General features: G+C 37.4%; 4 protein-coding genes across 4 annotated transcripts; 2 read left to right on the forward strand and 2 right to left on the reverse strand.

The window, feature by feature from the left end:
- The first annotated feature begins 999 nt into the window (after positions 1-999).
- Positions 1,000-6,106, forward strand: LOC120003963 (dipeptidyl aminopeptidase 4). The gene is made up of 6 exons (XM_038853136.1): positions 1,000-1,378; positions 1,650-2,136; positions 2,708-2,902; positions 3,845-3,874; positions 4,021-5,130; positions 5,325-6,106. Exons 2-6 carry the CDS (start codon positions 1,681-1,683, stop codon positions 5,874-5,876), a joined length of 2,343 nt encoding a protein of 780 aa, XP_038709064.1. The 5' UTR covers positions 1,000-1,378; positions 1,650-1,680; the 3' UTR covers positions 5,877-6,106.
- Positions 6,107-7,792: 1,686 nt separating this feature from the next.
- Positions 7,793-10,961, forward strand: LOC120003914 (phosphatidylinositol 4-kinase gamma 3). The gene is made up of 4 exons (XM_038853072.1): positions 7,793-7,981; positions 8,447-8,515; positions 8,623-10,119; positions 10,227-10,961. Exons 3-4 carry the CDS (start codon positions 8,749-8,751, stop codon positions 10,611-10,613), a joined length of 1,758 nt encoding a protein of 585 aa, XP_038709000.1. The 5' UTR covers positions 7,793-7,981; positions 8,447-8,515; positions 8,623-8,748; the 3' UTR covers positions 10,614-10,961.
- Positions 10,962-11,150: 189 nt separating this feature from the next.
- LOC120003915 (DNA-directed RNA polymerase I subunit rpa49) lies at positions 11,151-14,309 on the reverse strand. The gene is made up of 4 exons (XM_038853073.1): positions 13,756-14,309; positions 12,827-12,970; positions 12,145-12,459; positions 11,151-11,859 (listed from the first exon to the last, which is right to left on the reverse strand). The coding sequence occupies exons 1-4, from the start codon at positions 14,212-14,214 to the stop codon at positions 11,455-11,457; spliced, it is 1,323 nt and encodes a 440-aa protein (XP_038709001.1). The 5' UTR covers positions 14,215-14,309; the 3' UTR covers positions 11,151-11,454.
- Positions 14,310-15,800: 1,491 nt separating this feature from the next.
- On the reverse strand, positions 15,801-18,471 carry LOC120003496 (probable pectinesterase/pectinesterase inhibitor 61). The gene is made up of 3 exons (XM_038852502.1): positions 17,476-18,471; positions 17,062-17,201; positions 15,801-16,737 (listed from the first exon to the last, which is right to left on the reverse strand). Exons 1-3 carry the CDS (start codon positions 18,426-18,428, stop codon positions 16,040-16,042), a joined length of 1,791 nt encoding a protein of 596 aa, XP_038708430.1. The 5' UTR covers positions 18,429-18,471; the 3' UTR covers positions 15,801-16,039.
- Positions 18,472-21,633: the final 3,162 nt, after the last annotated feature.

The following is a 21,633-nucleotide window of genomic DNA, read 5'->3' on the forward strand; positions in this document are numbered from 1 at the left end:
TTATGAAAAAGATATTATATATATGTATATATATTTACAATTCCCTAATGGCATAATCCATCTCGACCATAAAGTGTATCCCTCTTGTTGGCCGACCTTCACCCCTATGTATATATATGTAGAGAGAACATATACTTATATATGTTAACGGGCTTGAAGGTAGAGGGCAGCATAGGGGGCATTGGGCCTCGGAAAGACATGAAATGGCAAAGGGTGAAGCATAGACACATATGTAGGCACTCACACCCTCGAAAAGAATGAGTTGACACCGCACAAAAGGTTGGTGGTGGGAGTGGCGGTTTATGTAAATCCTCTTTGCCTTTCAACGCGTGTAATCCCCAACCACGGTCCAGATGACGCCTCGAAGATTGAAATATAATTACATAGTCAATTTGAACACTTTTTTGTCTTCCTTTTTTTTTCCTTTTTTTTATTAGCTTTTTTGTCTTCCTCTTTCTTTTTTTTGGTGACAAAAAATACACCATACAATTTGTCATTTATAAACACATTCAATGCGGGCATATCCATTATTCATATTATGTGAATATAAATTTCTCACCTATGACATAATAAATTGATCAAAACTCAATAGGTTATCACTCAAGTAGTTGGAACACCATGTCTTTTCACATGTATAAATTAACTAGTATGGTAAGAACGTGATAATTACGTTAATAATCTCAACTTTAATACCTGAATCTCATAATTAGTCTTGATCAGGAGTCCAATAATTATGCTACAATTCAATTGACAAAAACCCATAATAGCAAAAAAAAATACATGACACTTGGCACCCTCTCATTGACAAGTTAAGGATATGCCAAGCCAACAACACCAAACGTCTTAATCTGCCACCTTTGATTTATATGGACAACGTTATACGTGGCGTTTGGGAAGTGAATGTGTACACGGAACTTTTTGTTCCTTCTCACACACCCAAGAATCCCTCTCTGTTATTATTTTTATTTTCCTTTTATATTTCGTTGCGCGCAAGGGAAAAAAAAAAAAAGGGGGAAAATAATTTACTCACAGGCTTACACATACGTAAATCGATTATTCGCAATTAATTCAACGCATTTCAGGCTCTACAGAATCCAGTTCCGATTCCCAATCACAACCAATTCGGTTTTACCAGGAATCCAAATCCTCTATTCAAATCTATCATTTTCTGTGTCTTCGCTTTCTTGGCCGATCAGCTTAACTTCGTCTCTTCCTGGTAATATTCGAATCGGATTCCACTCCACTTTTGGTAACATGATCCAAAAGGTTTGATCTTGTTCACGGATAAAACAAGATTGCTATCTGGGTGCAGTTCAGGATCCACCGGATTCTTTTTCGTGATGGTGGGACTGAGCTGATTCTTGGAGTTTCGTAGCAGGTAAAAGAACTTATTAGTTAATCATAAACTGTGTTTTCATGATTTGTTTTCTTTTCTGGTTTGTTTGGTTGCTGAGGAAACGTAGTGAAAATAAAGAGGGAATCTTCAAATGAGGGTCTCGTACAAAATGGTTTTTCTCATCAAAAACGCTGAGCATTAATTAGACCTTTTAATTAGAGATATCTATGTTTTTTAGTTCATTCGTAAGGGAGTTTGGTACCTTTAACACACTCACCAGATTATTTTATTCTCTCTTTTTGTTGGTATTCAGGTTCCTGCTCTATCAGTTGGCTTGAATTCTGATGCAATCAATTGAAGAGGAAGAGAAGCAGAATAATAAGAATTTGAAGACATTGAAGAGATCATTTCCTTTTGATAATATGCCTGTGACTGACACAGTTACTCCACAAAATTTTGATGACTGTATTCTTTTCCCGATTGAAGATATAGTGCAATCCCCATTGCCTGGATACTGTGCACCCACTTCAATAAGCTTCAGTCCTGATGATACCTTCGTAACTTTTTTGTTCAGTCTTGAACAGACTTTAAATAGGAAAGTCTTTGCTTTGGACCTTAAGAATGGAAAGCAAGAGCTGTTTTTCAGTCCCCCGGATGGTGGGCTTGATGAGAGTAATATATCACCAGAAGAGAAGTTGAGGAGGGAGAGGTCAAGGGAGCGTGGGTTGGGAGTGACACGCTATGAATGGGTCAAAATGGGCTCAAAGAAGAAAGTTATTATGGTGCCTTTGCCTGCTGGGGTTTGTTCTTGATCCCATATGTTATTATACATTTTCATTGTTGAATCGTGCTTATAAGAATTGTCCCTTTTTTTGTATTTGAAAGGATTTCCCTTTTGGTTTGAGCACATGCTGTAATCGCAATTTTGCATAATGTGAAGTGCTTCAAGTCATTTTATGTAGTAGTGTTGCTGAGTGTCATGGTGGCAAATATCAATGAGGTTGAGTTACATGAATTATTTTTCATTTATTTACATGAAAAAGTCAGAGAAGTGTTTACAAAACGACAATGCTATTTCGGAATCATTATTTTTTGAAAAATCTTGTTATTTGCTAGATTATGAGTACCCAATGGTAGCACAAGTCCTGCCATTTCTTCTATGAACATTACCATTATGAGCATATCTGGTTTTTTAATCTTGCAACGAAACCATTTTTCTGGACATTCCTAGTATTGCATAATTTCTGACAGCGTAATCATCCCTTATTCAGGATTAGTTTATATATATATATATTGCTCTATTTCTTGCTAATAAGGCAAAGTTGAGTTAGTTCAGTTAGTTAGCTGATGTGATTTTCTTTCTATTGACAGGTTTATTTCCAGGATTTCTCTTCTTCAAAACCAGAGCTCAAGCTTCCAAGCACATCAGACTCACCAGTTATTGATCCACATCTCTCCCCAGATGGCACAATGCTGGCGTATGTTAAAGATGGTGAATTGCACGTTTTGAATCTCCTTTACAATGAAACAAAGCAATTGACTTATGGTGCCCTGGGAAATGTAGTGGTGAGTACAGATTTAGCAATTAACAAATTATGCGCAGAACTAAAATTGGCACCTCTGCAATGTTAAATGTGATATTCAATCTACATTTATTTCTTTGTAATTATTTGGCTATTATATTTGATATGGATTAATTCTGAATTGTTTTGCTACTGCCCATTTTGATTTGTTTGAAGCTTATAAATGAGTGAGCATGTTCTCAATTGAAATTGCCTCCAAGACACATTAATTTTGAACTACCTGGGTTCTGCTCCATGCATCTCTTTGTTTTTCTCCTACATATACAGCTACACCCTCTACACGGTTCAATCATGAAGTGAAAATATTCTTCACTTTCCAGCTTGGCCATTTCAATTTTAAAACTGAAGATAAATTTGTATTACTTGCATATGGTCTATCCTCATTTGCTAGATTGGATGAGATGCGAGATGCAAGGTAGTTAGTCATAATTGGAACTTAGGAAGCAAACCAGATGATGGTGAACTTGGTGCAAGCACTGCCGTGCCTCACCTGTCAATGCTATTTGTATACTTTGTTAAAGTTGTCATTTTGATTGCTTTTATCTCATTCCTGGATATAAAATATATGAGAATTTCGACACTAAGGGGTACTAAAATTTACGAAAACAATGCAGTAAGCTTGTGCATTCTTGTACTATAAATGTTTGGTGCTTGTTCATTTCTCTATTTCTCTTGGTGATGGTGTTATAGTTTCGCTGTGAATGTCTGCTTTGATTCTTGTACTGCACCATTTAGCTATTTCCCAGGTTAGGTGCCCTCTTCTACTTTTGATGCAATCATACACTTCAAAAAGTCAGATGTTAGCTCTTTCTCGTGGTGATCTGAAATAAGATAATGGTGTCATGAATTGATTTAATTTTGTGACCAATTTTTTGAGAAGATTCCTTTGTCCTGAACATGACAATTTTTCTTTTGTGCATTTCAGACTCACGGGCTTGCCGAATATATAGCTCAGGTGAGAAGTACATCATCTAAACTTGTACCTTTACTTCTTCAAATAAATTACTCATAGGCACTGTTTGGTCCATTTTGGAAGAAGTTTTTCTTCTAAAGAGTGCTAAATGCAAACACAAACACAAACGTTTTCTCTCCTGATTGTAGGAGGAGATGGATAGGAAGAATGGCTTCTGGTGGTCACTTGACAATAAATACATTGCTTTCACAGAAGTTGATTCTTCAGAGATTCCTCTATTTAGAATTATGCACCAAGGTAAAAGCTCTGTTGGTTCCGATGCTCAGGAAGATCACCCTTATCCGTTTGCCGGAGCTTCAAATGTCAAGGTACGCCTTGGAATAGTTCCTGCTACTGGTGGTCCAGTTACTTGGATGGATCTTCTATGCGGAGGAACAGACCAACCAAACAATGATGAGGAATATCTAGCTAGAGTCAATTGGATGCATGGAAATATTTTAACAGCTCAGGTTCTGAATAGGTCTCACACAAAACTGACAATCCTTAAGTTTGACATTAAGACTGGCCAAAGAAAAGTTATACTGGTAGAACACAATGACACATGGATTAATTTACATGACTGCTTTACACCTCTAGACAAAGGTGTCACCAAATACTCTGGAGGATTTATCTGGGCCAGCGAGAAAACAGGATTCAGACATTTGTATCTGCATGATACGAACGGGAATTGTGTGGGACGTATTACTGAAGGTGACTGGATGGTCGAGCAAATTGCTGGCGTAAATGAGGCTGCAGGGCTTGTATATTTCACTGGTACTCTAGATGGTCCTTTAGAATCAAACCTTTACCGCTCTAAACTATACCCAGCTGAGAACCAAATCGAAAAGGCCCCATTGAAATTAACGCAGGGCAAGGGAAAGCATGCGGTTGTTCTTGATCACCATATGCTGAATTTTGTTGATATTTTTGATTCGCTTGATGCATCCCCTCGGGTTTTACTTTGCTCCTTACTTGATGGAAGTGTGATCTGCTCACTGTATGAGCAGCCGATCACTGCTCCAATGTTTAAAAAGCTTCACGTTGAGCCTCCAGAGATGGTTCAAATACAGGCCAATGATGGGACAATATTATATGGGGCTTTATATAAACCAGATCCAATGCAATTTGGACCTCCTCCATACAAAACTATGGTCAGTGTCTATGGTGGCCCTGGTGTGCAGTGTGTGTGTAATTCTTGGGTAAGTACAGTTGACATGAGAGCACAGTATTTACGCAGCAAAGGCATCTTAGTATGGAAGGTTAGTGTCACCGTGCAGGCATTCTAACTTTTACTTAATATTTCTACTTTACATTCTTAAGCATTGCTCTTGTTGTATTATGAACGTGTTCATTACACGAGGATGCTCTTTTATGTCTCTCTTAAATTATTGGACTTGTGATGTACTGTGCGACCAAGAAAGATTTATCTTTCTGACTGCTTTGTTTGTTGCAGTTGGATAACAGAGGAACAACTAGGCGGGGATTAAAATTTGAAGGTGCCCTTAAAAACAATGCTGGCAGCATCGATGCTGATGACCAGCGGACAGGAGCTGAATGGCTCATCAAACAAGGACTAGCTCAAGCTGGCCATATTGGGTTGTATGGATGGAGTTACGGTGGATATATGTCAGCTATGATCCTAGCAAGGTTTCCTGATGTGTTCTGCTGTGCTGTATCTGGTGCTCCGGTTACATCGTGGGATGGATATGACTCGTTTTATACTGAGAAGTACATGGGATTGCCATCGGAGAACCGTGCAAGGTACGAGTGCAGCTCTGTGATGCACCATGTGCACAAGATGAAAGGCAGATTATTACTTGTTCATGGCATGATTGATGAAAACGTGCATTTTCGGCATACTGCAAGGCTTATTAATGCGCTTGTGGCAGCCGCAAAGACTTATGAACTACTGATATTTCCAGACGAACGTCACATGCCCCGCCGTCACAGAGACCGAGTTTATATGGAAGAGAGGATCTGGGAGTTCATAGAGAGGAATTTGTGAAGTAACTTTGTTCATATGTTGTGGTGGTAAAAGAAAAACATGGTTCATTTTTCTTTTTGTCCCTTTGTTTTCTGTTGTATTTTCCACATCTCATGATGTTAGGGGGTGCCTTTTTCTCTTATGCTTAGGTGTTATGTTTAGGAAAAAATAATGCTCCTCTCTCATTGTATTACGGATTCTGCCAGTTTCATCAAATCATATGCAAAACACAAAAAGTGGTTTATTTTGAAGCAGCTTATCCAATGAGAACAAATTGGTGGTAGCTTATTATCTATCTAGATTTAATCTCGACTTGAGTTTGGACTTAGTGGGTTGTCCAAAGGGTTACGCTAATTGCATCAAGTAAGGATTTATTTTTATTTTTTTTAAAATCAACTTAAGATGATGAATCAGCAATTTAGGATGAGAACAATCTATAAATTACCTCCTAATTTTTGCGTCCACAGGATGTTGTGTTAAAAGAATCATCTGACGTGGCTACGAATGATTGGACAAGTTGACGAGGTGCAAAGATATATTCCTCCGTCTGATTTAACGGTCGTTGTGTAATGACATTGACATTGGGCAGCCACTGATAAGATTTACATTCACTGTCAGCCAAATGCTGCATGATATATATTATTCTTCAATCTCGGTTTAACTTTGTATAGATGTGAATTGCCAAACAAAAATAGCTGTAAGTTTGATTAGTTTATTATTTAGATTGTGCCAAATTTTGAACAAGGAAACAAATTTATTAATATTAAAGTCTCATCTTCACAAAAGTTTTTATAAAAATATTAGTTTATCACTTGTGAGCAATTAAAATATGGCAAATAGTAAACAGTATTTGCAACGTTGATTTCTCAGTTTGAAAACCTTATCAATAGTGTGTTTTTTTTTTTTTTTTTTAACACAATCGAGATCCTGCATACAAAATATTGTAACATTGCGTTACACTATGGGAGTCGCCCATGCTCGAAGTCATTACCTTAATCGCAAGAGGAGGGGGTGCTCAAGGCAGTGTTAATGATTGCAGTGAAGAAAATGACAATTTTATATTTAGTTGTAAACCAAAGTCTCACATCGGTGAGAGATGGAAAAGACTATGGATTTATAAGTGTGGATAATATTTCCATTAGTATGAGACATTTTGGATAGAAATCCATGAGGAAATCCGTGGAGCCCTAGGTTTAAAACGCAAAATATCATACTAATGTGGAGATGTATGAGTTCATAGTCCCAATAAAATCAAAGGTTACGCGAAAACTATTTTAAGATGGTATGAGCTTATACAATGTAGAAATAACAGTGCGAATCTAAGGTATGCGTAACATCAATTGAAGATAAGTTACGTGAAAACTATTTTAATATGTATGAGCTTATACAATGTTATATTGAAGATAAGTTACGCGAAAACTATTTTAATATGGTATGAGCTTATACAATGTAGAGATAACAGTGCGGCAATAAAAAGAATCATGACAATCTATATAGGAGAAAATATGAAACGAAAATTAAAAAAAAAAAAAAAAAAACACTTGAAATAGTAAAAAAGTATATAAATTCAATACATGCTAAGAAAGTATTTTATGTTGTTTATTTTTTAATATGAATTTTTTTTTTGAAACAGGGATTTTGAAAAGGGATAGGATTTGAACCCACGACCTAATAGGTGTATGATCCTTTACATGCGATGTAATTATCGTTCAACCAACGGGTGATTTGCTTTGCTTTAATATGGAGTTGAACCCTAAGGTTTGGATGAACAAAATCATAAAAAACAAAAATGGAGCAGGGAAAAAAAATGGTTTGACATTATCTCCGCGTGCCAGCCAAGCTTTAACTATGTTGTCATAGACGAAAATAACCCCAATACGTCACTCTGTTTACGTTTTTACCGTGACTTTCGTCCCAAGTCTTTCGGAGTCCCAACACGATATAAAGCCCGGAGATTGTGCACAGTAAATCTCACTCTCGCGCTGTCAAAGTAAAGATTATCGGGCAGAAATGATGGAAAATTGGGGAGAGGAATCGGAAAAGATTAAGCGAAGAGTTTGATTTTGTCGTCGTTTCGTCGCCAGATAACCTGAGATTGCTCTTTGATTTCAGATTTGCTTCGTTAGGTACGAATGCGATTTATAGTGATTTTTATGTTTCTGATTAATCATGACAAGTCTTGGTGCGTCGTCTGTTTGGTTCCTTAGAATCAAGCAGGAAATGCTACTGCCTACTAGTTTGTTTTAGTCTAATCAGTCGAAGAATTCGAGATTATGCTTGTTCTATTTTTTTCCTGTTGCGAATTGATATTTTCAGTTGTTACTAATACCATGAGAAAGAAATTGAAAGTGAACTTGAAGTATATGCTATTCACTCACTGGTTCGTTTGATTTAAAAAAAAAATAAAAAATCAACCACTCAATATTTAGGTTTCTCTGCTTTTTCTTGATTTATTTACTTCATGTCAAACGGACGATCAGGGGTTTGTTCTATAATAACAGATGCATTGCTGTTATGTACTTTCTCTGTTTTTAATTGCATTTTATTAGGTCTTGCAGAGTCTGATTGCCGAAAAATATTATGTTTTGCAGGGTATTAGTATTTGAATTTGCAGTAAAAGATTTGACCTTTTTGCAGAAATCTGACAACTGCAGCCTAAGGTACGGCAATCATGATTTTATCAGTAATTTTAGGCTTTAATTGATAGTTATTATTGCTGAGGGATTGAGGGGAAATAACCGTCTATGATTTCCTTCTTAATTTTCAGGGCTCAATTGTTGTTGGACAGAAGGTTTATGGAGTTGGTCTATTGAGATTGTTGATGGGGGATTGGAAAGTTAAAATTTCTACTTAGATCTAGTGAACTCTTGGAGCTTAACCCCATTAGATAAAAATGTCGATAGCTAGTGTAGCTCTTAGTCCTGTCTTTGGAGACTCTCTAAGTGTCACCAGTAGTTTATCAAAGCAGTATGATGTTCAATTAAACGACTCAATCTTAGTTTTTCTCTCTGTCACGGGGTCTGTAATTCCTATGCGTGTTATGGAGTGGGATTCGATTGCTTCTGTAAAGCTAAGAATTCAATCTTTCAAAGGGTTTTTTGTGAAGAAGCAGAAATTGGTTTTTGAAGGGAGGGAATTGGCTCGGAACAATTCATGTTTCAAGGATTATGGGGTCTCTGATGGGAATGTGCTACATTTGGTTCTAAGGCTGTCGGATCTTCAAGCTATTATAGTGAATACCGCATGTGGGAAGAAGTTTGAGTTTCAAGTTGACCGGAGTAGAGATGTGGGTTACATTAAGCAGCAGATTGCTAAGAAGAAGCAAGGGGTTGATCTCATTGATCAGGAACTGGTATGTGATGGAGAGGAGGTTGAAGATCAGAGACTTATTACTGATATCTGCAAAGATAACGATACCATACTGCATTTGCTGGTTCGAAAGTCTGCTAAAGTAAGGGCTAAACCTCTTGAGAAAGATATTGTATTGTCTATTGAAGCATCTGACTTGGATGAGAAGAGGGTGGATGTTATAAGCAAGGAGCCTAGAATACTACCTGTGGTGTGTCAAGTTGAGCATATGAAACCAATTTTTAAAGATTTTATTTTGGAACCTTTAGCAGTTAATTCTAAAATTGAACTTCCATCGGCGATCAAAGAGCTAATTAAGTCTGTTTTTGATGGATTAGAGAGTGGCAACGGCCCAATTCAATCTGCAGAGGGATCAGGAGGAGTTTATCTCATGCGAAATTCATCCGGTGAGAAATTTGTCGCTGTTTTTAAGCCTATTGATGAGGAGCCAATGGCATTGAATAACCCTCGAGGCCTGCCCTTGACGAAAGATGGTGAAGGATTGAAGAGAGGGACACAAGTTGGAGAAGGAGCTTTTAGAGAAGTTGCAGCGTACATTTTGGATCATCCAAGGGGTGGGCGACACTCATTCTATAATGGGGAGAAGGGTTTTGCAGGGGTTCCCCCCACAGTTATGGTCAAGTGCCTGCATAGAGGTTTCAATCATCCCGAAGGTTATGAGTGCAGTACCAAGAATATCAAGATTGGGTCTCTGCAAATGTTCGTGATGAATAATGGAAGCTGTGAGGATATGGGTCCTCGTGGTTTCCCAGTGGAAGAGGTACACAAGATCACCGTGCTGGATATAAGGTTGGCAAATGTCGATAGGCATGGGGGAAATATATTGTTCAGCTATGACGGTGAAGGTCGAATCATGCTGACCCCGATTGATCATGGCTACTGCTTGCCTGACAAGGTAAGAGTTCCTTTTTTTTTTGGTTGTCTATGCTTTTGATGCACATAGTGATGCATGTCTTGACTTTGATATTTGTTACTGACTTATCTTTTTGCTCTTTGATGCAGTTTGAGGATTGCACGTTTGACTGGCTCTATTGGCCTCAAGCCCGGCAACCTTACTCCCCTGACACTGTTGCATATATACAATCACTTAATGCTGACGAAGACATAGAACTCTTGAAGTTCCATGGATGGGACATACCTCCAGAGTGTGCTCGTGTCCTTCGTATTTCCACCATGCTTCTAAAGAAAGGTGCAGGGAGAAAACTTACCCCGTTCGCCATTGGAAGCATCATGTGCCGAGAGACCCTGAAGAAACAATCAGTGATCGAGCAGATTCTTCAAGAAGCTGAAGATGATGTGCTCCCAGAAACAAGTGAAACTACATTTCTGGAATCTGTATCGTTGATCATGGATCACCACCTTGACAAACTATATGGATCATCTCTGTGAAGTCATCAAATGAATCTGTGGATAGAGAGACTACCTCAATGGCCTACGCGCATCCCACTTATGTGCAGCTGTTGGACCTTTGAGCTGCCTGCACTTTCCTCCTCGTGCTCATCCTTTTAATCCCTGCTCTTTCATTGCAATAAAGAAAAAGAAAGTCCTTGTATAGCAATACGTTCCTCCCTCTCAATTTTATCTGGACCTGTTACTCGTATTTAGCTTGAGCTGCGGACCTAGAAGGTTTATACTTTATACCATAGCTGCGATCGTAGTCTTTAAGCTGACATTTATGTGAAGAACAGTTCAAATTTCTTCTTATTATTCATAATTTTCGGTGCTTATAATACTTTGTTAATTGGTTCTAGTAATCCCAAGTTTATATCAAAGATTCAAAATCATTATTTCAAAATGAATGGATGTTTTTGATTCTCTCCATGGCAGTTAGAAGTTGGAACGAAGACTGAAGTATGACCTCCATGGCAGCATTCTCAAACAGAAGGATGAAAGAAACCACTCTATTAAGAGAAAGAAGTGTGAATGAAATGAGACTCTAAGATAGTCGTCATCAACATCAAAGTTTTTATCTCAAAAGTTTGAGATCGGTACATGAGCTCTCATTACATAATAATCATCAAACTTCATAATTTAATGGTAAGAAAGAAACTGGTTTTGCAGTAATACTTTAACAAAATTGCTTCCAAACACACTGAAAGAAACTAGAACGCAAATGCCTTCAAAATGCAAATTCGTATTTTTTTTTTCTCCAACTAAACAAACGGCTAGCATAGGGAAAACAAAAAAAAAACCCAAAATTAATTCGCTGATGGTTGATCACTTGATCCACTTAACGCCGTCTCCTCCGCCTTACATCCGGAAATTTGAGAGGGACTGGGAGGGTTGCAACCAAAGACTTGTTTTCTTGACCGAGCTTACACCCCAAATTTTCAAAGTGTGCTCTCAACATATATGAATGCATCCTCAAATCCTTAGCTATGTCTGAAATGCTAGTTCGGAATCCATCAGCATATAGAGTAAGCACCAAAACGTAACTGATGAGAAGGTCATTTTTCACAGTCGACAGCCTTTTTGACTCTGGATCAAACATAGTACCGAACTTCTGGCGTAAAATGCTTGGAAATTTATGGTTCTTCGCAGAGGAATAACCGTCCATCGAATGCAGATCTTTGAACTTTATAAGATGAGCAATGTAAGATAGAATGCAGCACAGCGTCTTCTTCTCCTCATCATCCTAGTGACAGATTATTAAAATGTCAATTAATATGCACAACAAAATAATTATGTACAACAGAGGACACTTGCTGACTTACTACCGACATTTTATAAGGATTTGGTATCTTTAAGTAGCGGAAACTATAGTGGGTATAAGAACATATCACAGCTCCTACACCAAATGCACTTAACAAAATTTTGCATATAACTAATCATTAAAATTATTAGTCCCAACCAATCAAATGTTTTACAACCTAGACTTCTATTTCTGTATTGTTGTCACACATATCATTTACACCATTACCTGAATTTCCTGCAATCTCTGGATTCGGTTGCCAACGAAAATTGGGTAATTCTTAATAACTACTTCTGCTTCCGCTTGCAAAACCTCATAAATATCCATAAGGAAGTCCCACTCTCCCCTGAGAATAATCTTTTCCAGTGGATAAGCCTCCTCGGGTACGGTAGCAGAAGCATTATGAGGTGGAACATTTCGAGCAACATCTGCACTGGTACCTTCAAGAGCCTCCTTGTTTGCTACAACTTCCTTGATTTTATCACCCACAATTTTCTGTGATTCTGGATCATCCTCTTGGTTCAGAGCATGCAACTTTTTATGCTGCAGAATGAGATCAAATTTACATACAAAATGTCAAAAGGCTGCCTCAGACATGTATTTCTCATGGGTAAATATACCCTTAAGGATTTTGTTTTCCAATGAAGGATGAGGCATAGGCAACCCAACGTCCATGAAAGCTATTTTATCCAATATCAAAGAGAAAAAAGCAAACATTAACGACATATTTGGTCACTGGCAGCATTAAGTTCTCTGTGTATGAAAAAAAGTTCTACCATCTTTACATTCTGTGCAATCAAATTATTAGCATATAATAATGGCCAAAATTTGCATTTATCGAAGCAAAAGTTGGTCTCGACATATATCCAGAAACAGAGAAAAGAAAACTCAGTAGCAAGAGGAGGCATACCTGTTTTATAGCCCGTTTCGTCCAATACCGTCGACTATCAACATCTCCATCTGTTTTCGGTTCAGAAATATCTGACTGTGCCATATCTGAAGGTTCCTTAGCGACGATGTCTGACCCACCAACATTGGGTTCCATTCTAAATATCTGAAAATATACACAACATTGGGATTTTATCATTATTATAAAGCAGCAAGGAGCAACAAGTTAAAACATTTTCAATCTCTATCAAACACTAGCCAGAGTTTAGCTACCTATCAAAACACAAGCCAACTAATCAATGATCGTTTAAACCACGTGCTCGGGGCTCATTTGTTATTTTTTTAACTTAAAGAAGCTTTCACAAACAAAAAAATGTGGCTACATACTCACATATTATCGACTTATGATCCTACAATTTCCTTATAAATAATAAATCCAATCCAACAGACTGGATATAACTGTGCCAGTTAAAAATTCATTCTCCCACCCAAACTCAAATGCTTGATTGTTTCCATGGCTATGTCAACTTATTCTCGGTAATTACCTCAATCTTTCAACGCAAAATACTATTAATATCATTGCGCCAATAGCTTTCCTTCCAGTCTTTTCCTTACAACTCCTTGTCATGCAAACAAAATAACAGATCAACCCAAAATATCTTTTCAGCAACAGTCAGTGTGATCGTCAGCCATGTCAGAGGATACAAACACAAGATACCCTAACCTTAACATCTGCAGAGTTTCTCAATGATCACACAATTGATCCCTAACACCTATTCCCAACAGTAAGTAGGATCTTACGTTTTCTCAACAACCAAACTAAAAAAATACAGACAAAAAGTAAATCTTTGACAAGTAAACAACACAATCATCCTCCAATTTATAATATATTTGCACATTTACTCACCAGCGAAACAAAATTCCAGTGTATTAAAACAACTGCAAAATTACCTTGTTCCCAGCAATTGGCATAATCTTCAAAGTATGTGTCTCCTTGTCCAAAACTCCAAGCGCATAAGTACAGAACTGCGGGGCAGTTGCCTCCCCTGAAAAGTTTGTACCCACGAAATTCACCTTCGTTTTTGGCGGGCGCACCACCAGATGCAGCCTCCCAGACCGGTTCTTGGCCTGGTGTCTGTATACCCTAGCAGTTGGTGATTGTTGTTCTGACTCTTGTCTGCACGGATCATACCCAGATGGGAAATATCCCACTATTGGAGGGATTTTTTCAGCCTTGTCAGGAAAGACCTGAATTTGAGCCTGCAATTTATCTTCCTCAATATTAGCCTCCACCTCTTCTATCTTTTTCTCTTTATCTCTCTTCCTCTTCTTTTCTTTCCTTCTCTTCTTCCTTTCTGATACTTCATCTTCCAGGTCATGGAATTGCGATCCTGTCTCTATATCTGCCATGGTTTCTAAGCTACCAAACAACAGAGAACAGAACTGCGTCTGCGTCGCCCCTCTTTCTGATGTTTTTGATAGAGAAGGGTTTTGCGAAGATCTACTACACTCATAGGTACCGACTACCGGAGACCCGAGCAACATATTTGGGCCTTTCAAAAAAACCATATTGGGCCCTTTAAGCCCATTATTCTTAGCCTTCTTAAAGAAACATCCAAATGGACCCAGGGAGATCTTTTGAGTTTTGAGTTCACTTGAAGGCTTGTGGGCCTAGTCCTGGGCAATGCATTTGCGTGGGTTTCACGAGGTAGGTCTAATAACAACTGAGAAATTTTATCTACACACCACAAAATATTATAAATCTATACACAAAATTATAGTAAAAAGACATAATTACCCTTGTTTTATACAATATTTAAAATATTAGTGTTAATCTCCCCTCCCTGGCAACTTCCTCCTTACTAGCAATAACAAATCCACCCACCCACTTTTTATCCTCTGGTAATCCGCATTTCTGCTTCCTCACTCTCCTTTGTTATTTATTTCTTCCTTTCTTTTATTTTTCCACTTCTTTTTTATGTTATTATGAATAATCTGTGCTCTTTCTTTATTCGTGTACGCAAAGTTAAATTGTACGTTCGCTTTTGGGATCGAGAAATGAAGTCGATATGCCCAATAAGTTTATATGATTTCTCCCATGTAAATTGAGGAGATTGGCGGTGGTTATGTAATGCTGCTTTATTTTTTAACAGAACCCAGAAGTTAGATTGTCGTATAGTATGAAACCCAGTTCATTTCTTGCACATACATACATACATACCATTTTCATTGGATATTGATTGCTTTCTTGATGAGTTAGGTTACCTGGCTCGAGCCGCAAAGCCCATAATTCATTCTTGAATGATTTGTGACTGGTGTAAATTTAATAGTCTTTAATTAAATATATAAAAATTATTTATTTTAAATTTTAAATTTTAGGGTTAATATGTCGTTACATATAAGGATATTATATAAATTAAAAAAAAATAAAAAATCATGTAAAAATAGTAATTTTTTTTTTGTTGTGTACATAAAATTTCCCCTAACAACAATGTAATTGGGCTTCAACATTTGTGACTTCTAAAATTAACGAGGGCCACCACCCAACTTGGTTTTGGCATTTCTCATCTGATTTTGTAGCTGTCGCTTGTCACCGACAAGTGACAACCACCAAATCACAAATAATTCACATTCGTAGAATTTTGCACTAAAACCCACACAATATATAAAGGACATCAAAAGTCAAACGACAATATTTACCTTTCATTTTCACAATTAGTCCAATCGTAGTAAAAAAAATAATCAAAAATGTTAAGTATCCTAATAAATGAGATTTCAATCATCCCAACAATTAATTTTAACCATTAATTGATATAAGTGTAAGTGTTCATAAAACCTGATGCACATCAATTAAGAAACATAATTAATTACTTGGATGATTGGGATCCCATTTACTGGGATCCTATCACTTCTGAAAAATAATAATCCTAGTCCATTTGTAATCGGTAACAATATTATACAAAGTTTACATTTGGACATTTAATATAAGCCTAAACTTGAACATCAAATCCGCGTACATATAAATTTTCCACAAGTCGACAGGATAAATTGGGTTAAAATCCAGGTGTCCAACATGTGGCCATAATAATATTGTGTCCTAGTGAAAAATTGAACTTAGAACTTTCGAGTCCATACTGTTTGAGTTACTCAGTATTTATGATAATGATCTACTGAGTTACAACAACCAAATGGGGAGAAATGATCATTATAAAAAAAAAAAAAAAAAAAAACTAACTTAAACACCAAGCCCAGCCACGAATGCAACTCCAGTGGATGGTAACCATGATGATCCATAAATAAATTGGCCCACAGTGAACCTACTAGCCTCAACTGGGGATGTGATGACCCGATAACCCGGCCATTTCACCCGTTGCCCGACTGCTGAACCCGGCCCGAAATTCTTGTATTCACCATAATAAAGTGTATCCAACGCAAACGCGCCATTCCACTCTAGCCACCCTCTAGGCTGTACATGGTCACCTATGTATGATACCATGTACACAGTCCTAGAGTACATCTTCCACGGACGGCCAAGATACGTTTGGAATGCACCCTTGGATGCCATGAGATCCTGAGTGGCGAGGATCCGGCTTGCGTGGATGGATATACCCGTATTTTGATTAGGGTCTTTTCGGTTCTGGGCCGTAATGGTGTTTTTCTGTGACTGCATGGGCTTGCGGGCATAAATATTACAACTTTGTAGTACGACGGCAGCATTACCAAATATGAAGTCCACGGTACCGTAAATGTCACATTCTCGAAAGAATTGACGATTAGAATGCACGTATAGTGTGTCTTGGTAACCTATGATGTCACACCGGTAGACGACGGCGTGGTCGGCACCGACACGGAGGGCCACCGCCTGGTGCTTGGATGGTCCGGCGTAGTTCTCAAATGTCATGTCCCGGGCAATAAATCCAGCTCCTGTTGCAGCTGTAGGTTCGGATTGTAATAGTTTAACCGAATGATATATAAATAAAGGAATTGCACCTCTCACACAAGAATGTGCATATAGACTTAAGAATTAAAAGTGATGGGCTTTGAAAATCAAATTCGAGCGAGCCCATAACTCAAAGTGAACAATATTTTTAACAGATTGAGGTTGGCTACGTGTCATTTGTAGATCATGTTTACGTCATGATGTGGGAATTTTATAGGATTATTTCTTATCTTTTGTCATATAGATTCTGTATTGTTTTCCTATTACGAAATTAATAAAACAAGCAAAGGAAGAAAAACAAAATATAGAGAAAATACCAAACACAGCAGTGTGGAATGTGGTAATGTGATTTCCCATCACACTTTTTCCTCCTGAAATTATAGTTTTGCCCTTCCCATCTCCAATGAACATCAAGTTCTTCTTCTTCCTCCCCACCTTCAAGTTGTCCTCTTCATACCTGAAATAATTGCATCTCCCATTTCGTAATTAACAATTCATTGAACTTATTTACTGCATATATAAAGAAAAAGCAGATTGTGATTGGGTTTTTTGTAAAATATTGAATTAAACGAATACATACAGCACTCCCATTCAGATTCTCGACTCTTTTTGCTTTCCAAAATCCTTTTAAATATCACTTTAATTCCTTTTTGTTAAAACTTTTAAGCAATAAGACATATATTTTTCTCAAAAAATAATTGCATGAAAATAATCAATCGTACGGACTTTACCTTCCTGCCTTCACGTAAATAATCGTTCGTCGATTACTATTTTCCGGCGCCTTCTTAATCGCTTCAGCGATCGTCTTATAACTCCCGTTCCCGTCCTTCGACACGATTATATCGGCCCGAATTGCCGAATTTGGCGTACTCAGCAACTCCCTCTCTTTCCTCCCTAACCATCTCGGGAATGCATCTTCATTTTCCGGCGATATCTCCTCCATCAACCTCCGCCGGTTCTGTATAGGCACTCCCCCGAAGTCGTCGCTTACACTCCCTGAGAAAATGGCCAAGCAATTACTCACCAGCTCAGCCAAGTCCTTCAGCTTCTCCGACACCTGATTCTTCACGTCTCCGCTCACATCTTCAAAACCCTCAGCACACGTGTCGTGGTTTGTTAAAGCGGCGCTCAACCACGTCATCACGTCGTTTTTGGACCCCACCTGGTTGTTATTGTTCCCGTCCTGGGCTACGGAGAGGAAAGAGCGTGTGAGCGCGTCGATAGAATCATCTAGAAGCTCGAGACAGTCGTCATAGGCGGATCTCACGAGCGGATCCATCTGGACGAAGGAGATTCCGGAGGTCTCAAAAAGTGCCTTGTTGAAGTGCTGGAGAGTCATGTTGAAGGAAATGTGGACCAGGTCCTGCTCGGAGGCGGAGAGCGCGCCAGGGAAGTCGAGGAGCGAGTTGACACAGAGAGTCGGGTAGCGAGTCTTGCTGCAGGTTTTGGAAATGGCCTGAGTGGGCTGGGCATGGATTCCTGGGCCGGACCCACCTCCGGAGCCCCGTGTCCGGAGCCCAATTAAGAGAGTGGCGGAGACAGCAGAGGCGATGATCAAGGCGAACGATAAGATGGACAGGAGGATAAGTTTCCTTTTGCGGCTTGACGTGGCTGGATGTGGTGGTTTGGGAATATCCGAGGCTCCACCAGCTGGTTCGGAAGGACCGAGCCTACCGTAATCCATTTTCTATTGTAGGAGGGAGGAGGGAGGGGGGGGGGGAGTGTTAACTGTTAAGAGAGTTGTAGTAGTGGTGGTGGAAGGAGTGGTGGAGTTTATATGAAGGAGGGTGTGGGAGGTTGGTGTTAAGTCTACTTCGAAGGGAGAATTAGCTGGCTTCCTATACTTCCCGGTGTTAAAGAGAGAGAGTGACAGAAAGGTGTTGCTTTCGTGTGTGTCGTTGTTTATGTTTCTGATTGTGGTGAGTACAAGATGAAGTAAAATTGCTTCAATAAAAGGTGCTTAATTTGTTGTTAAGTGTTTATCATCATTAGACTCGTAATCACTTTGGTGGTAATTTAGTGGTGAATTAATTTTCTGGAGTCAAACTGCATGGATTAGGATGGTTCTGGGTTCGATTTTCACTAATAGCAAGACAATTATGGCCACGCGTAGGTGTTTTGCCTAACTTAATCTGTTGTCAGTAGGAATTTCTCTGCATGTAGACTTGACGATCCGAATTTAGATCCATAACAGATGTCAAGCAAATTTGTATGATATCGTTGTTAATTAAAAAAAAATTTATTGGATTCAATGTTGTGAATCGTGTATTTATTTTATGTTTAGTAGATTCGGAGTCATTGACATTTTTCTTTACAGAATTAATTAACTTAGAAGAAAATTATGAGTGCTGTAATGTTACTGTTTGTGACTTGTGAGTTGAGGAGACTATTGGTAATGAATAGTGAGTCAGCTAATGAGAACAAAACTAATTGGACAAAGAGAGTACTCACTGTCTGTATATATATATATATTAGTACTACCATATATTAATTACTACAGTGCATACAAATGAATCAATGCATGTGGAGTGTACCAGCTATATATAAATGTATACCTACATTTTTCATGCAAATGGAAGTTGCCTATAAGATATACCCAAAAAAACTTACGAATCTTCCTAGTTTCTGCTTTCTATTAATCTTGATTAATCAAGAGTATACTACTTACTAGATTGATCCATGGAAGACATTTATGGTCTCTGGAATGCTTTCATAAATTGAATTAATCTTAAGGTGTTGAAAATATAGTATGAAAATGGAACACAAATTGAAAACTATTTGGTTTGGTTTTTCACAAAACATGATCATGGGTTATGTCATTGAGTAGAGAAGAAAAAGATTGAAATCATTACCATTAACACCCAAAAAGAAACCAAACTAATATTAATTTATGCCCAAAAGCTCTACATATTATTATTGTTGTTGTTGACTACTTGTTGCTGTTGTTACTTGGAGTGTTAAGTTAATTTCATAATTACAATGTTTGAATTCTAATCGTATATAATTATAATTTATATTTGCTTCCTAAAAAACCCCCAACCACCTCATATTTTTATGTCACTTTCCTTCCTTTCCTTTCCTTTCCTTTTTTTTTTTGTTGTCTTTTGTCTTTTGCTTTTGGTGATGCTTCTAATCAGTTCAAATCTTTTTGTGGAAGTGTGGATCACTTCAATTTGAAAAGCAGAGAAAAAGGAAGGTAAAAGTTTAATAATAACGAAATTATAAGAAGACATATATTCATCTAGCTAGAAAAGCAAAAAAGAAAAAAGGTTCTTGGGAAAGTGCCAGAATATGATCCCAAGCTAGCTCCCAGGATGCCATTCTTGGGTTGTATATGTTAGAAGACCCATAAATCAATTTCTATTGGTAAAACCATACATAAATATAAGATAACACCTATATATATATATATATATATATATATAGAAAATGACGTTTGTGAACATGAAAAAAAGCGTTGAAAGTGAACCTTTTGTGTGTGTGTGTGTAGAGAGAGAGAGAGAGAGAGAGAGAGAGAGAGAGATTAAGCTCCTGCAAAAACAACTCCAAAGACATAGAGGATAAAGAGAGAGAGATTGCTTTGAAAAAGAACATTGAAATAGTAGTGTACTATGACTTACAGAGAAAATTCTGATATATCCCATTGAAGACTCATTCCGTACGTAAGCTGGGAATCTCATATAATTAAGATATAATTGTTTTGAGAATCCACCGACAGTAGTCATATATATGGATAATATTAATAATGGGCATCTGCATGTGGCATACCATATCTTCATTATGATAACAGTTTAAAATTTATCTTGATAAAAAAAAAAAAACAGTTTAAAATTTATTAATAAAAATATGGTTTTTTAAATAAATGAATTGATTATAATTCAAATCATTCTCTCTAAATTAATTAGATCTATTATCCGTATAACTTTTTACAATTCAAATGCAATTATAAATTTGTTTTTATCCATGTATGATAGTGTTCCTTGGCTTATATAATATATGCCTCCATAAAAAAATTAATATTCCTGTGTACGTGTTAGTGATTGTAATACTAGTGAGTGAATAACGACTTTGCATATTCATCAATAGTCAAAATTGGTGTCATTTACGTTTAATTAAAATATGTTTTTTTTAATCATTTTAATTTGTCTAGGTTTGATTCTTAATTAAGGAAGTATGATTTAAACGAGTCATCTTGCTCAGAAACATTATGGGGGGCCTGACTAGTGCATAACAATAAAAATATTGATTGATATTAACCTCACAAAAAACAATTACAATAATTTCGTGGTTGGTTGGCGGAAAAACGATTGAAAGAGAGAGTCTTAACTTTAATGAGTGGATGGACACGGAAATTAAGGAAGATTTTCAAAAACTATATATTGTCCTCAAATCATGGATCAATATCACCAAACCTCGCTAATCTTTGGGTAATTTTAGCTTTAATTAATTTAGTTTCGACTCAAATTTCATTTTAATTTCATATTTGGAAAATTATATATAGATGTTACTGTACATGTAAGTAATTAATATTGGATTGGAGTCCCATTTACACACATGTGGACTCTTGAGTCTTGACTTGGTCTCACACTTGTGAACTCTAGTGTTTTTGGCTTCGAGAGATTTGGGGGATGAGAAGAGAAGAGAAGAGAAATGGAGTTTTCATCCAATTTCTTTATTTGGATAGTTTATAAACAAAATTAAAGGAAATGATTTGAAGAGAATTGAGACTAGGGGAAGATTTCATTAAACTTTTGTCAAAATACTTCAAGGGATCGATGACTAATTAAGAGTGTAATTGAATTGAGGGATTGGCTTCAAAGAATGGTGATTAATCGTTGGTGCCATATTTGCGATTCCAATCAAGTGTTCATCCAATCTTAGCTAAAGGT

The sequence above is a fragment of the Tripterygium wilfordii genome, chromosome 8 (assembly GCF_013401445.1).
Source record: "Tripterygium wilfordii isolate XIE 37 chromosome 8, ASM1340144v1, whole genome shotgun sequence".
NCBI classification, from domain to species: domain Eukaryota; kingdom Viridiplantae; phylum Streptophyta; class Magnoliopsida; order Celastrales; family Celastraceae; genus Tripterygium; species Tripterygium wilfordii.

Coding starts and splice junctions, on each gene's coding strand:
- LOC120003963 (XM_038853136.1), top strand. CDS start 1,681: ATGCAATCAATTGAAGAGGAAGAGAAGCAGAATAATAAGAATTTGAAG. Junction 2,137..2,707: donor TGGTGCCTTTGCCTGCTGGG/GTTTGTTCTTGA, acceptor TTCTATTGACAG/GTTTATTTCCAGGATTTCTC. Junction 5,131..5,324: donor AAGGCATCTTAGTATGGAAG/GTTAGTGTCACC, acceptor TGTTTGTTGCAG/TTGGATAACAGAGGAACAAC.
- LOC120003496 (XM_038852502.1), bottom strand. CDS start 18,428: ATGGATTACGGTAGGCTCGGTCCTTCCGAACCAGCTGGTGGAGCCTCG. Junction 17,202..17,475: donor ATTTACGTGAAGGCAGGAAG/GTAAAGTCCGTA, acceptor CAATTATTTCAG/GTATGAAGAGGACAACTTGA. Junction 16,738..17,061: donor ATTCCACACTGCTGTGTTTG/GTATTTTCTCTA, acceptor CCGAACCTACAG/CTGCAACAGGAGCTGGATTT.
- LOC120003915 (XM_038853073.1), bottom strand. CDS start 14,214: ATGGCAGATATAGAGACAGGATCGCAATTCCATGACCTGGAAGATGAA. Junction 12,971..13,755: donor TGCCAATTGCTGGGAACAAG/GTAATTTTGCAG, acceptor GTATATTTTCAG/ATATTTAGAATGGAACCCAA. Junction 11,860..12,144: donor AGAGATTGCAGGAAATTCAG/GTAATGGTGTAA, acceptor ATCTGTCACTAG/GATGATGAGGAGAAGAAGAC.
- LOC120003914 (XM_038853072.1), top strand. CDS start 8,749: ATGTCGATAGCTAGTGTAGCTCTTAGTCCTGTCTTTGGAGACTCTCTA. Junction 10,120..10,226: donor GCTACTGCTTGCCTGACAAG/GTAAGAGTTCCT, acceptor TCTTTGATGCAG/TTTGAGGATTGCACGTTTGA.